Genomic DNA, 12497 nt, shown 5'->3' with positions numbered 1-12497 from the left:
CTTGCCCTATCACTGAAATACTCCCATGGACTCACTTTCAAGGACTCTTCATCTCATGATCTTGATATTTATTGTTTATTTATTGATTGATTGATTGTTATTTCTTTTGTATTTGCACAGTTTCTTGTCTTTTGCACATTAGTTATTTGTCCACCCTGTTGGGTGTGGTCTATTATGGTTCTTGGATTTACTGACTATGGCAGCATAGTCAAACAATATGTACCATGAGATGAAGAGTCCTTGAGAGTGAGCCCAGAGGTTGTGGGAACAGCTCAGTGATGGGCGAGTGAAGCTGTTATCCCTTTTGGTTGAAGAGCCCGACGGTTGAGGGGTAATAACTGTTCCTGAACATGGTGGTGAGTCCTGAGACTCCTGTAGTGGTAGGGATCTCTGATGATGAATGCTGCTTTCCTGCAACAGCGCTCCACGTAGATGTGCGCAATGGTGGGGAGGTCTTTACCTTTGATGGACTGGGCTGTATCTACTACTCTTTGTAGGATTTTCCATTCAAGAGCGTTGGTGTCTCCAGACCAGGCTGTGATGCAGCCAATCAAAATACTCTCTGCTACACATCTAGAGGTTTGTCAAATTACTCTAATATTCAATCAAAATAGTCAAAATTTACCAAGTATGGACAAAATAGTAACAAATTGAACCAAACAAGAAATCAAGTCAACCACAGACATATCCAGCTCACTGCTGCATTTCAGTGAAGATCTGCCACCTTTACCCAGCTTGTCAGTATTCAAAGTACATACATGTCACCATATATAACCCCAAGATTCATTTACTTGCAGGCATTCATAGTGAATACAAGAAAAATAGAATCAACAAGAAACCACAACCAACAGAAAAATAAACAACCAAAATGCAAAAGACAACTGTGGAAATGCATAAAGTAGGAATAATAATAATAATAATAATAAGCAATAAGCACTGAGAACATGAGATGAGACTTTGAAAGCGAGTCCATAGGTTCTGGGAACAGTTCAGTGATGGGTTAGGGTTTGAGTGAAGTTATCCCCTTTGGATCAGGAGCCTGATGGTTGGGAGGGCAATAACTGTTCCTGAACCTGGTGGTGTGAGTCCTGAGTCTCTAAGTGCCCTCTGAAGTGGTCTTGAAGAATAAAAAAAACAATTAAGTACAAACAATTAATTGTGGCCTTGCCAGAGTTGCTCTGATCTGAGGAATGAATAAATTTTAAAAAAGCTTTCCAACAGGATTTTTAAACTTTCTGTGCAGGGGAAAGGGCAAAACAAACAGCAAGGCAGTAACTGATGGAATTCATCGGTCTGTTTAAAAAGAAAGTAGAGTTTTTTTCAAACTAATATGTCAATGACAGTCTCCATGTTGTTCCTTACTAGTATATTTTGATCTACAGGTACATCAACTTAAGTTTATCTTCATACAACCCTGATTTTAAAAAGTCAGGTGCAAATAGAAAGGCAATTTACTCCACACCAGCATAAATGCGTTCAAGGTGACATCTACGAACACTAAATTTCTGTATAAAACAACTTCAGATTCACCAGTTATTTTTTCATGCAATGAGAATAAAATAAGTAATTATTTAATTATGTGTTTATATAACACCTTTGAAATTATAGGGCTCTGTGTGTTATTTGCCAACTTTTTTTTATTGTTTGCACAATTTGTTCTCCCCCCACCCCACCCCCCAAAACACACATAGAAAAGCCACAGCACAACACAGGCCCTTCAGCCCACAAATTGTGCCAAACATGTGCCTACTTTAGAAATTACTAGGTTTACATATAGCCCTCTATTTTTCTAAGCTCCATGTACCTATCTAAAAGTCTCTTAAAAGACCCTATCGTATCTGCCTCCACCACTGTTGCCGGCAGCCCATTCCACGCACTCACCACTGAGTAAAAAAAAAACACTTACCCCTGACATGACCTCTGTACCTACACCCCAGCACCTCAAACCTGTGTCCTCTTGTGGCAACCATTTCAGCCCTGGGAAAAAGCCTCTGACTATCCACAAGATCAATGCCTCTCATCATCTTATACACCTCTATCAGGTCACTTCTCATCCTCCATTGCTCCAAGGAGAAAAGGACAAGTTCACTCAGCCTATTCTCATAAGGTAAGCTCCCTGATCCAGGCAACATCCTTGTAAATCTCCTCTACACCCTTTCTACGGCTTCCATATCCTTCCTGTAGTGAGGAGACCAAAACTGAGCACAGTACTCCAAGTGTGGTCTGACCAGGGTCCTATATAGCTGCAATATTACCTCTCGGCTCTAAAACTTAATTCCACGATTGATGAAGGCCAATACACCGTATGCCTTCTTAACCACAAAGTCAACCTGCACAGCTGCTTTGAGCATCCTATGGACTCGGACCCCAAGATCCCTCTGATCCTCCACACTGCCAAGAGTCTTACCATTAATACTATATTCTGCCATCATATTTGACCTATCAAAATGAACCACTTCACACTTCTCTGGGTTGAACTCCATCTGCCACTTCTCAGCCCATTTTTGCATCCTATCAATGTCCCACTGCAACCTCTGACAGCCCTCCACACTATCCACAACACCTCCAACCTTTGTGTCATCAGCAATTGGTTGTCTGACAGTCTTTGTTGTTTGAAGAAAACTTATTATCCAAGTACGTGTATGGCACTATATGCAACCCTGAGATTCATTTTCTTGCAGTCATTCTCAATAAATCCATAAAAGCATCAATGAAAGACTGCACCAACTAGAGTATTCAACCAGTGTGCAAAAGAGACAAGACGAAGAGAGACTCTTACTCTGGATTTCCAGCACATGCAGAATCATGTGTTTAAAAGAAACTGTAAGTTTCAAGACCAGTTGCAAGACCAGAGGGTGTTACCAGATAGAAGGGAGAAAGAATGTACAATGAAAAGAATTTTAAAGATTGACAAGGATGGCCAAGATTCTGTCAGGAGAACCACAAGACTGGAGACCACTTCACTAACCCTTGTGTTTAATAATAATCTGACTCTGACATAAGCATTTTACTTTGCTATTTACTTTACTGGTTCGATGGATAGCAAGAATTCAACTACCTGTCTAATGGTACGTTACTAATCTGAAATTTCTTAGTTATAAGGAAGACTTCACTCCCAAAACACTGATGTATGCTTTCCTGATTACTTCCTAACTTGTTGTTTAAAATGTGTATTTCTCTCTTGGATTACAAACATCTGCATGATTTGATGCGTCTTTTAGCCTCTGGGCCTCAGAAAATATATTTAATTTTCTCCTGAGCCAACAAAAATGTGCAGTAATTTAATTAAAAGAAAAGGCCTTGACTAAACTACACAAATGTGCTTCCTATGACACTTGCTTCTTATGGAAAATATCAGTGGTTGAAATGGTGAGGTGAAAGGGCAGAATTGTTTAAAATCCAATAGATACGCAAGCTGCAAGTACGTAAAACTGGTCCCAAAATCATCAATTGAAAATAATCCTCATACCTTCCATTGCAAAGCAACCAACGAGCAAACGAGTAGTGGGGTGTAATCTTCTGTATGACGCTGGCCATTACCATAGTGACCACCAACTGCACACCTATCACACCCTGGAATGGAAAAGAGTCAACTTTTAAACTTCCATAGCTCTCCTGCCCATATAACTATACAGATTTCCTACTGTAGCTCAGCAGTTAGCACAATGCTGTCACAGCTCGGGTAGAATTTCTGGATCATATTTGCACCACAAATATTGAATTCTAGTGATAATCCTGGGAGGCTCATCCTTCTAATTATACACCCTCCTCGTGGTGTGCATTCATCAGTAAATATAAACTTGTATTCCATCCACTGAAGAGCATGCACATACCAATTAAAGTTACTAAACAGAAGTTAGTAAATGACTGTTCAACCTCTGGCCATCTGGTAAGAAATACAGAAACATTTTAGCCAAGACAGTAAGACTGAGAAACAACTTCTTCCCAAGGGCTGTTGTGCAGTGAATAATACTAGCTTGCCAATGGCCTTTGAGTGTTATAGACTACATGTCAATGTGTCTTTTTTAAAATAAGCCATACCATAGGCATTGTAAACATCTGATTTGCACAGACTGGAGCAGCACCACAATCTCATTGTCTTGAGCAATGACAAAATAGTTCTATTCTACTTCCAAGAGCATCACAACATTGTCATGGTTTGGAAGTCTGCATGCCTCATTGACCCAGAGAACTACACTGGGTGGCTTTGGCTCTTGGTAGGATCACCCATGCCAAACAGGTCAAAGGGTAGAGGACAGACCAAGAGCAGTCTATCGCTCCTCCAGGTTCAGGGGTTAACTCAGGGCCAACAACCTTGACTGATAAAACAAAACTGTTACAGAAAAAGCAATGAAGAATCCTTCTACATCTGCGTGGCTCAGGACAGACAGATGGAGGACCTTCTTTGCTTCCTTAAACACCAGCAGCATTTAGGGTAGTAAGTATTCTATTCTAGTAAGCCTAACTCTACATAAACTTTCACAAGACAAAATATTCTCATAAGATGTAAGAACAGTAGAAATGTTCTTTCCTAATGAAAATATTGTCATCCTTGAAGACATATAATTTAGTCTGCAAGCACCAAGGTGCCAGTGATATTTTCGACTAAATACACATTGAACTTCCAAAAGGAATAGTCAGCACAAGCTAGATTCAAGATTCAAAAACAAAGCCAATGACCTTCAGAAAAGCTACCCACAAATTTCTAACAACCTCTAATTTGTTGACTGGCCCATTTGCAGTATCAGCTGCTGTATGATGCCAACACAGGACAGTTCTCACATATATAAAAAAAAACTTCAAATTACCTCAACAGCAAATCCTTTCGAAGAATTCTTGACATAGCCAACCAGAAAATCAAACTTTTAAACTTATGTTAAGTAAATCATGTAAATAAAGATTAGTCTGGTTAGAGTACGAAATTTGAAATATTTCAAATTTATTTTAGAATTTTAAAAATTTGTCACATGTACATTGAAACATAGTGAAATATGTGCAGTGTCAATGGCCAACACTGTCTGAGGATACACTGGGGGCAGTCTGCAAATGTTGCCACGCTTCCAGCACCAACATAACATTTCAATGACTCCCTCAGCCTAACCCACACATCTTTGGAATTTTGAGGAAACCAGAGCACCCATAGGAAACACACTCAATCACAGGGAGAATGTACAAACTCCTCATTGATTCACACACACACCCAGTGATTCAGGACAGCTGCTTCCCTTCTGCCATCCGATTTCTAAATGAGCTGAACCCATGAACACCACCTCACTACTGTATTTTATTTCTGGTTTTGCACTATTTATTTTAACAATTTAATGTTCTTTTTCTTCCCCCCTGATAGGTGGTGTGTACGTGTATTTTTCCCACAATCTCAGGTCCTCCACCAGAGGCCTGGGGGCTTGAAGGTTGGCACTGGTCACAGTAGTGTGCTCTTCTGGACCAAGGTCTTTGATGCTGTTCCTGGGACTTGCTTAAGCCACTCTCCCTTTCCAGGTTTTGCAGCCTTAAGTGCTCCTATCACCACCAGGATTACTCTAGCTTTAACCTTCCACATCTTTTCTACTTGCTCTTTCAAACTCCGGTATTTCTCCAGCTTCTCATCTTCTTTCCTCCTGATATTACTGTCTCTCGGGATTGCCATATCTATTGCTATTGCTTTCCTCTGTTCCTTGTCCAGTATTACTGTGTCTGGTTGTTTGGCCACTACCTGCTTATCAGTCTGTATTTGGAAGTCCCACAGGATCTGAGCTCTGTCATTCTCCACTACCTTCTCAGGTGTTTCTCATTTGGATGTGGAAGTGTCCAATCCATACTCGGTGCAGACATTCCTGTACACAATTCCTGCAACTTGGTTGTGCCATTCAGTGTATGCTGTCCCCACCTGCATCTTGCACCTTGCTCCATGGGCTGGATGGTTTCAGTGGATTCCCTGCACAGTCCGCATCTTGGATTTTGTCTGGTGTGACAGACACCTGCTTCTATCGCTCTTGTGCTCAGCACCTGTTCTTGTGCAGCCATGAGCAGCACCTGTCTGCTGTCCTTCAGCCCTTCCATTTCCAGCCATTGGTAGGACTTTCTAATGTCAGCCACCTCTGATCTCTGGAGATGGTACATCTCATCCAGTGGCTTGTCCTGCCATGGCCTCTTCTCCTCTGGCTCTGCTTCACCCATTCCCATTTCCATGTCCCCTGCTTACTGTCTGAGGTTTCTCCTAGCAGGTCATCCTTAGGAGCCATCTTCCTGACATACTCATTGATGATTTGCACTTCTTGCAGGACTATGGCCTTGACACATCTAGGTCTTCCTTGTGTCCTCATCGTAGCTTCCTTGCCCCTGCAGGATCCCCAGATGTTTGTAGCTGTTATGTACATCTGATATTTAGCCTTCAGGTAACTCAACTCTTTCAGTCTTGTTCAAATTTGGCTCTTTTCACTACCATTCGGCTCCACGTCTGATGGTGTTATTGGTTTTGAGTTAACTTCTAGCATTCTCCTCCACCAGCCCATTGAGTCCTTGATGAAGGTCCTTAATGTCCTGTTAACCTTGTACAGAGAAAGGCATTCCAGGATCCATGCATGGGACATTGAGTCGTATGCTTTCTGGTTGTCGACCCAGGCTCTGCTAAGGTGGGTTTGCCTGGTCTTGGGAGTCCTGCATGACCAGTGGTTGGTGCTTGGAGCCCCTGGTTTCATCACCAATGCCCCACTGAGCAGGCCAGTACTTCCTTCATAGCTGAGATGAGCCTTTGGTCTTCCCACCTTTCTGAAGCTCTGCCCTTGTGGTTCTCATCTTGGCTTCCAATCGTCGTCGTCTCCAGGGGGGCTTATAACAGTACTCTGTACTGTATTTTCAAGCCTGAAAGCACATACCACTGGGCTCAAAGACAACTTCTATCCTGCTGTTGTATGACTACTGCATACTTCCCTAATACAACAAACTGACCACATTATCTAACTTGTGAACTTGCACCTTCTGGTCGATCTGCACTGTACCTTCTCTATAACTGTTTCACTTTATTCTGCACTGTTACTGATTTCCCTTGTACAACTTAGTGCACCGCAGTATGAACAGTATGAAAGACAAGTTTTTCACTAACTCGCTGCACGTGACAATAATAATCAAATAATCACTGCCTGGGTGATGCCATCTTTTCACGGCTACCAGCAGACAGGGGTTACATAAGACTGAAGTCCTGCGCCACCAGGTTAAAGGAAAGCTCCCTCCAATCAACAGTTTCTTGAATCAACCAGCAACACCCTAATTACTAGCTCAGCAACATTACAATCACTTTGCTCTAAAATTGACTTTTAAATAACTATCCTAAAAAGCTATTGAATGGTTCCCTGGTGCAAGAAACTCCTGACCTCAGAATCTACCTTGATATGACCTTGTAACTTACTCTCTATTTACACTACACTCTCTGTAACAGCAATACCTTATTCTGTTGTTTAACCTGTATTACATCAATGAAACGTTGCAATAATTTGATCTGTATGAAGAGTGTGGAAGACGTTTTTAACTGTACATGTGACAATTCCAATTTACACAAGTTTCTCCCCCCACCCCCACGATGCCTCGGTACAAGGGGCAGTAATCAACCAAACAAATTTACGAGTCCTGAAGAGAATCGGTCGGTAACGTCTATTCATTTCCATAGACGCTGCCTGACCTGCTGAGTTCCTCCAGCATTTTGTGTGGGTCGCTCTGGATTTCCAAAATCTGCAGATTTTCTCGTGTATAAATTATTTTTCACTGGACCTCAGCACGTGTGACTGGAACAAACGAGTATCAATTTAGATAAGTTTTTCGCTGTATCTCGGCACTTCCGACAGTAGCAACCCACTTTACCGATGTAAGAGCGTGGGAAGCTGAGAAGATTTCGGACAACCTCTGATGTTGTCTCCCCTTCAGCCCAGAGCCAGGTCGGCTCACCCACCGTCAGCGCGTTCTCCACAGCCCCTTCCCGACCGCACTCACCATGTCGCCGGGTAACTCCGTCCCAGGAAGGTCAATGAAGAGATGGCAAGGACACGTCTGGCCCACGCTGCGACCATCGGCCTCTCCGGAGCCGGACGTTTGTCCTCCAACCTGTTTGAATCAGCAGCCTGGCGCCATGGTTCACCCTCCACGAACGCCAGAGGTCACCAAGGACCCCCGCTGCGCTTGTCCAGCGTCTGCCTGCCACAGTGAAGACAAATCTCGGGGGAAGCCAAGCTGCCGAGTTAATTGTGAACGTTCAATCCAGCGGCTCATAGTCATCTGAAGAAAATATATAATTATTCCTGCCCGAGCAACCAAAAGAAAAGAAGGTTGACTATTGCGGAGGAGATGTGTCGCTTTCGATTGGTCGTAGCAACCAACTGCGACGGAAGGTTTAAAAAGTCCCCGCCCTTCCCCAGCCTGTCCTGCTTAAAGGGGGGGGGCACTCGTCTGCCATTTTGAGAAGGTCATTTGGTAATCTAGTTATTTGGAACAATGATGCGAAGACGCAATACTGCTAATTTAGACCTTGGAATTAACCTTTTTTTTAGTGATCCTAGGCAGTTCTATCAATTTTAATCGTGAACTACAATTTTTATTTCTTGTGCAAAGCATCACCTGTAAATTTACATGATTACAAGAGATTTTGCAGATGTTGGAAATCCAGAGCAACACACACAAAATGCTGGAGGAACTCGGCAGGTCAGACGGCATCGATGGAAGTGAATAAACAGTCGACGTTTCGGGATTAAACCCTTCTTCAGGACTGAAAAGGAAGGGAGAAGATGCCAGTAGAAGGTGGGGGTGGGGGGTAAGAAGAGATGGAGGACTACCTGGATGATGAGGACACCTTGTGGGGGGGGGGGGGGTGACAGAATATATTCATGATACTCTACTGTGTAGACTGCCCATTGAGTTGTTGCTGGGTGTTCCATAACTTGTTCCTGATTCCTGCAGTCACCTACTAGAGAAGTCTTTAAAGTCATTGCTCAAAGAAGTTTGAAAGTTCATTGTATATAGAACACAGAACAGTACAGCACAGGAACAGACCATTCAGCCAAAAATGTTGTGTTATATCAACGAAAAAGCAAGTCAAAACAAGCACTAAAACCCTGATCCCTCCTACCCACACAATGTCCATATCCTTCAATCATCCTTGTATCTGTGTGCTTATCTAAAAGTCTCTTAAAAGCCTCTTATGTATTTGCCTCGACTACCATACCAGGCAGCACAATCTAGGCATCCACAACTCTGGTTTAAAAAACTTATCCCTCACATCCCCCTTGAACCTACTCCCTGTCACTTTCAAGCATGCACCTTGCTATAGGATATTCCAACCCTGGGAAATAGATACTCTCTGTCCACTTTATCTATGCCTCTCATAATCTTATAAACCTCTATCAGATCACCTGTCAGCCTCTGACACTCCAGAGAAAACAACCCCAGTTTATTCATCCTCTCATGATAGCACATGCCCTTTGAACCAGGTAACATCCTGGTAAGCCACTACTGCACCCTCTCCAAAGCTTCACATCCTTCCTACAGAGGGAGAACCAGAACTGTATACAATACTCCAGACATACCTCTTGACATTTGAACTCAGTACCTCAACTAATAACAGCAAGTATTCCAAAAGCCTTCTTAAACACCTTTTTGACCTATGTAGCCAATGTCCTATTATCTGAAAAGAAAGCAGCCCATGCCTATATCTAGTAAGACAGGGGCAACATCAATCATTGTCTGATAAGCACCAAATAATAATTACTCCACTTGAGTGTCAGTCAATGACTACCTCCAGTCAGAGAGACATTACTGTCTTTACTGGCACAAAGGAGAGTCACTGTCTCTGATTTCCCGCATTCAATGTCCTGGGAACATCGGGATCAGCCACATAAGCAGTGCGGCTCTGGGAGGAGATGAAAAATTGCACATCCAGTGTGAGTGATTTTTGTCCCACCTCCCCAAAGATTTTGTATCATTGCAAGCCACCAACACTCCCCATTTCCCTCCAACAATGGCATGCTATGACTACAAAACACCATCACTAAAACTAACTGGAATGCTTTCTGTGCTTAAGTACCCCAGCTGCCCAAAGTCCAAAGATGTACCGGTTAGTAGGTCAATTATTCATTGTAAATTGTCCCGTGATTAGACTAGGGTTAATCAGGGGTTTATGGGCAATGTGCCTCAAAGGGCAGGAAGGGCCCCTTCAATGGTTCAATAGTTCAATTGTCCCATTTAATATCAGAGAATGTATACAATATACAACCTGAAATTCTTACTCTTCACAGACATTCACAAAACAGAAGAAAACCCCAAAGAATGAATGACAGAAAAAAAACATAGGAACCCCAAATCGCCCTGCCCCCCCCCCCACACACAGCTGTACCTCACAATAAATAAAAAAGACAACCTCTGCCAGCATGAGGGAAAAAGGTTCATTGGAACATTGCATTGGGCATCACCGGCACCAGACTACTGCCATCAAGGACACACATATATATATATAGATACACACACACACACACACACACACACACACAAGATGCCAGAAGAGAGGTCCACCCACCCTGCTCATGGGCTGTTTATCTCACTCACAAAAACATTTACTTTCCCCAAGCAGGAACGCTGATCAACACCTCCACCCACTAACTCCAACCTTCCACAACCCCAACCCCAACCACCAGTACTTTATTATTTCCTGTCAGTCACCTTATGTACAGACTCTCCAGCGTCTAGCATCACTTTATAAAATCAATTTATGTATATAAGCTATCTTATTTATCTATTGGGTATTTTTCTTTTTATAAGACCATAAAATATAGAAGCAGAATGAGGCCATTTTGCCCATCGAGTCTGCTCCACCATTTCATTGTTGCTTTCACTCTCAGCCCCAATCTTCTGCCGTCTCTCTGTATCCCTTCATGCTCTGACCAATCAAGAATTTATCAACATCTGCCTTAAATATACATAAAGACTTGGCCTCCACAGCTGCCTGCAGCAAATAATTACACAGATTCACCACTCTCTGGCTAAAGAAATTCCTCCTCATCTCCATTCTAAAAGGACACCCCTTATTCTGAAGCTGGTCTGAGACTCTCCCACCATAGGAAACATCCTCTTCACATCCACTCTGTCAAGGCCTTTCACCATTTAATATGTTTCGATGAAGTCATCCCTCATTCTTCTGAATTCTAGTGAATATAGGCCCGGAGCCATCAAACACTCTTCATATGACAAAACCATTCAATCCTGGAACCATTTTCATGAACCTGCTTTTAACTCTCTCCAGTTTCAGCACACCTTTATAAGATAAGGGGCCCAAAACTGCTCACAATACTCCAATGGCCTTACCAATGATTTATAAAGTCTCAACAATATATCCTTGCTTTTATATTCTAGTCCTCATGAAATGAATACTAACATCGTGTTTGCCTTCCTCACCACAGACTCATTCTGCAAATTAACCTCTAGGGAATCCTGCACAAGGACTCCCAAGTCCCTTTGCATCTCTGTTTACTTTGTATTCTCTCTCCATTTAGAAATAGTCAACATTGACAACTGCATTGGTGCTGCTTCATGCACCCATACTGAGCTCATCAATTTCATCAACTTTGCCTATAACTTCCACCCTGCCCTTAAATTCACGTGGCCCATTTCTGACACCTCCCTCCCCTTTCTCAATCTCTCTGTCTCCATCCCTGAAGACAAACTGTCAACCAACATCTATAATCTGATTGATTGCAATGATTATGTCAACTCTACCTCTTCCCACCCTGCTTCCTGTAAAAATACTATTCCCTTTTCTCAGTTTCTTCGCTTCGACTGCATCTGTTGCCAGGATGCAGCTTTGCATTCCAGGATATCAGAGATCCAAAGATTGAGATTTAAGTTCCTCCACTGGTGCTGTGCTCACCTGCAGCTCCTCCGTGTCTCATACACCCACACACACCCCATCTTCTCACTGCCTTAATAGTGATAGAGTTCTTCTTCTCCCTTCCTACCACCCCATTGGCCTCCACATCCAACATTTTATCCTCCACAATTTCCACCATCTCCAAAGGGACCCATACCACTAAACATACCTTTACCTCCCCTTTCCACTTTCTGCAGGGATCGCTCCCTCTGCAATTCCCTGGCCCATTCGTCCCCGATCCCCACCCCACCCCCAACGAATCTCCTTCCCGGAACTTATCCCCAGCCTAAGTGTTACACCTCCTCCCTCACCTCCATTGCGAGACCCAAACAATCCTTCCAGGTGAGGCAATGCTTCACCTGCAAATCTGCTGGGGATGTATGTTTATGTCCAAATCTCCCAATACGGCCTCCGCTTCATTGGTGAGGTCCTGCTTGGTGGTGCAGTAATACCAGCGCTGGACTCCGGAACGAAGGTTCCCAAATCCAAGTTGGGCTGAGCGTCGAGCTAGCAACTCAGCCTTGTAAAAACAAGATTAGCTTGCTACGGAAACACTGTCACGACAGTGCCCCGTTAACTCCACTGCTGAGTTAAG

At 43.1% G+C, this 12497-nt stretch overlaps 1 protein-coding gene across 2 annotated transcripts in view; it reads right to left on the bottom strand.

The window, feature by feature from the left end:
• tmem161b (transmembrane protein 161B) overlaps positions 1-8148 on the bottom strand; it is a 54856-nt gene extending 46708 nt beyond the window's left edge. For both annotated transcript variants that reach the window (XM_059969350.1, XM_059969351.1), the window contains exons 1-2: positions 7984-8148; positions 3470-3573 (exon numbers count right to left, since the gene is read on the bottom strand). In XM_059969350.1, coding sequence (XP_059825333.1) covers positions 3470-3573; positions 7984-7986 — 107 coding nt within the window. In that variant the 5' untranslated portion in view covers positions 7987-8148. The remainder of the gene's footprint in view (positions 1-3469; positions 3574-7983) is intronic.
• Positions 8149-12497: the final 4349 nt, after the last annotated feature.

Source organism: Hypanus sabinus, chromosome 5 (assembly GCF_030144855.1).
Source record: "Hypanus sabinus isolate sHypSab1 chromosome 5, sHypSab1.hap1, whole genome shotgun sequence".
In the NCBI taxonomy this organism is placed as follows: domain Eukaryota; kingdom Metazoa; phylum Chordata; class Chondrichthyes; order Myliobatiformes; family Dasyatidae; genus Hypanus; species Hypanus sabinus.
Note: the sequence above shows the minus strand (reverse complement) of the source record. Positions and strands in the feature narration are given on the sequence as shown.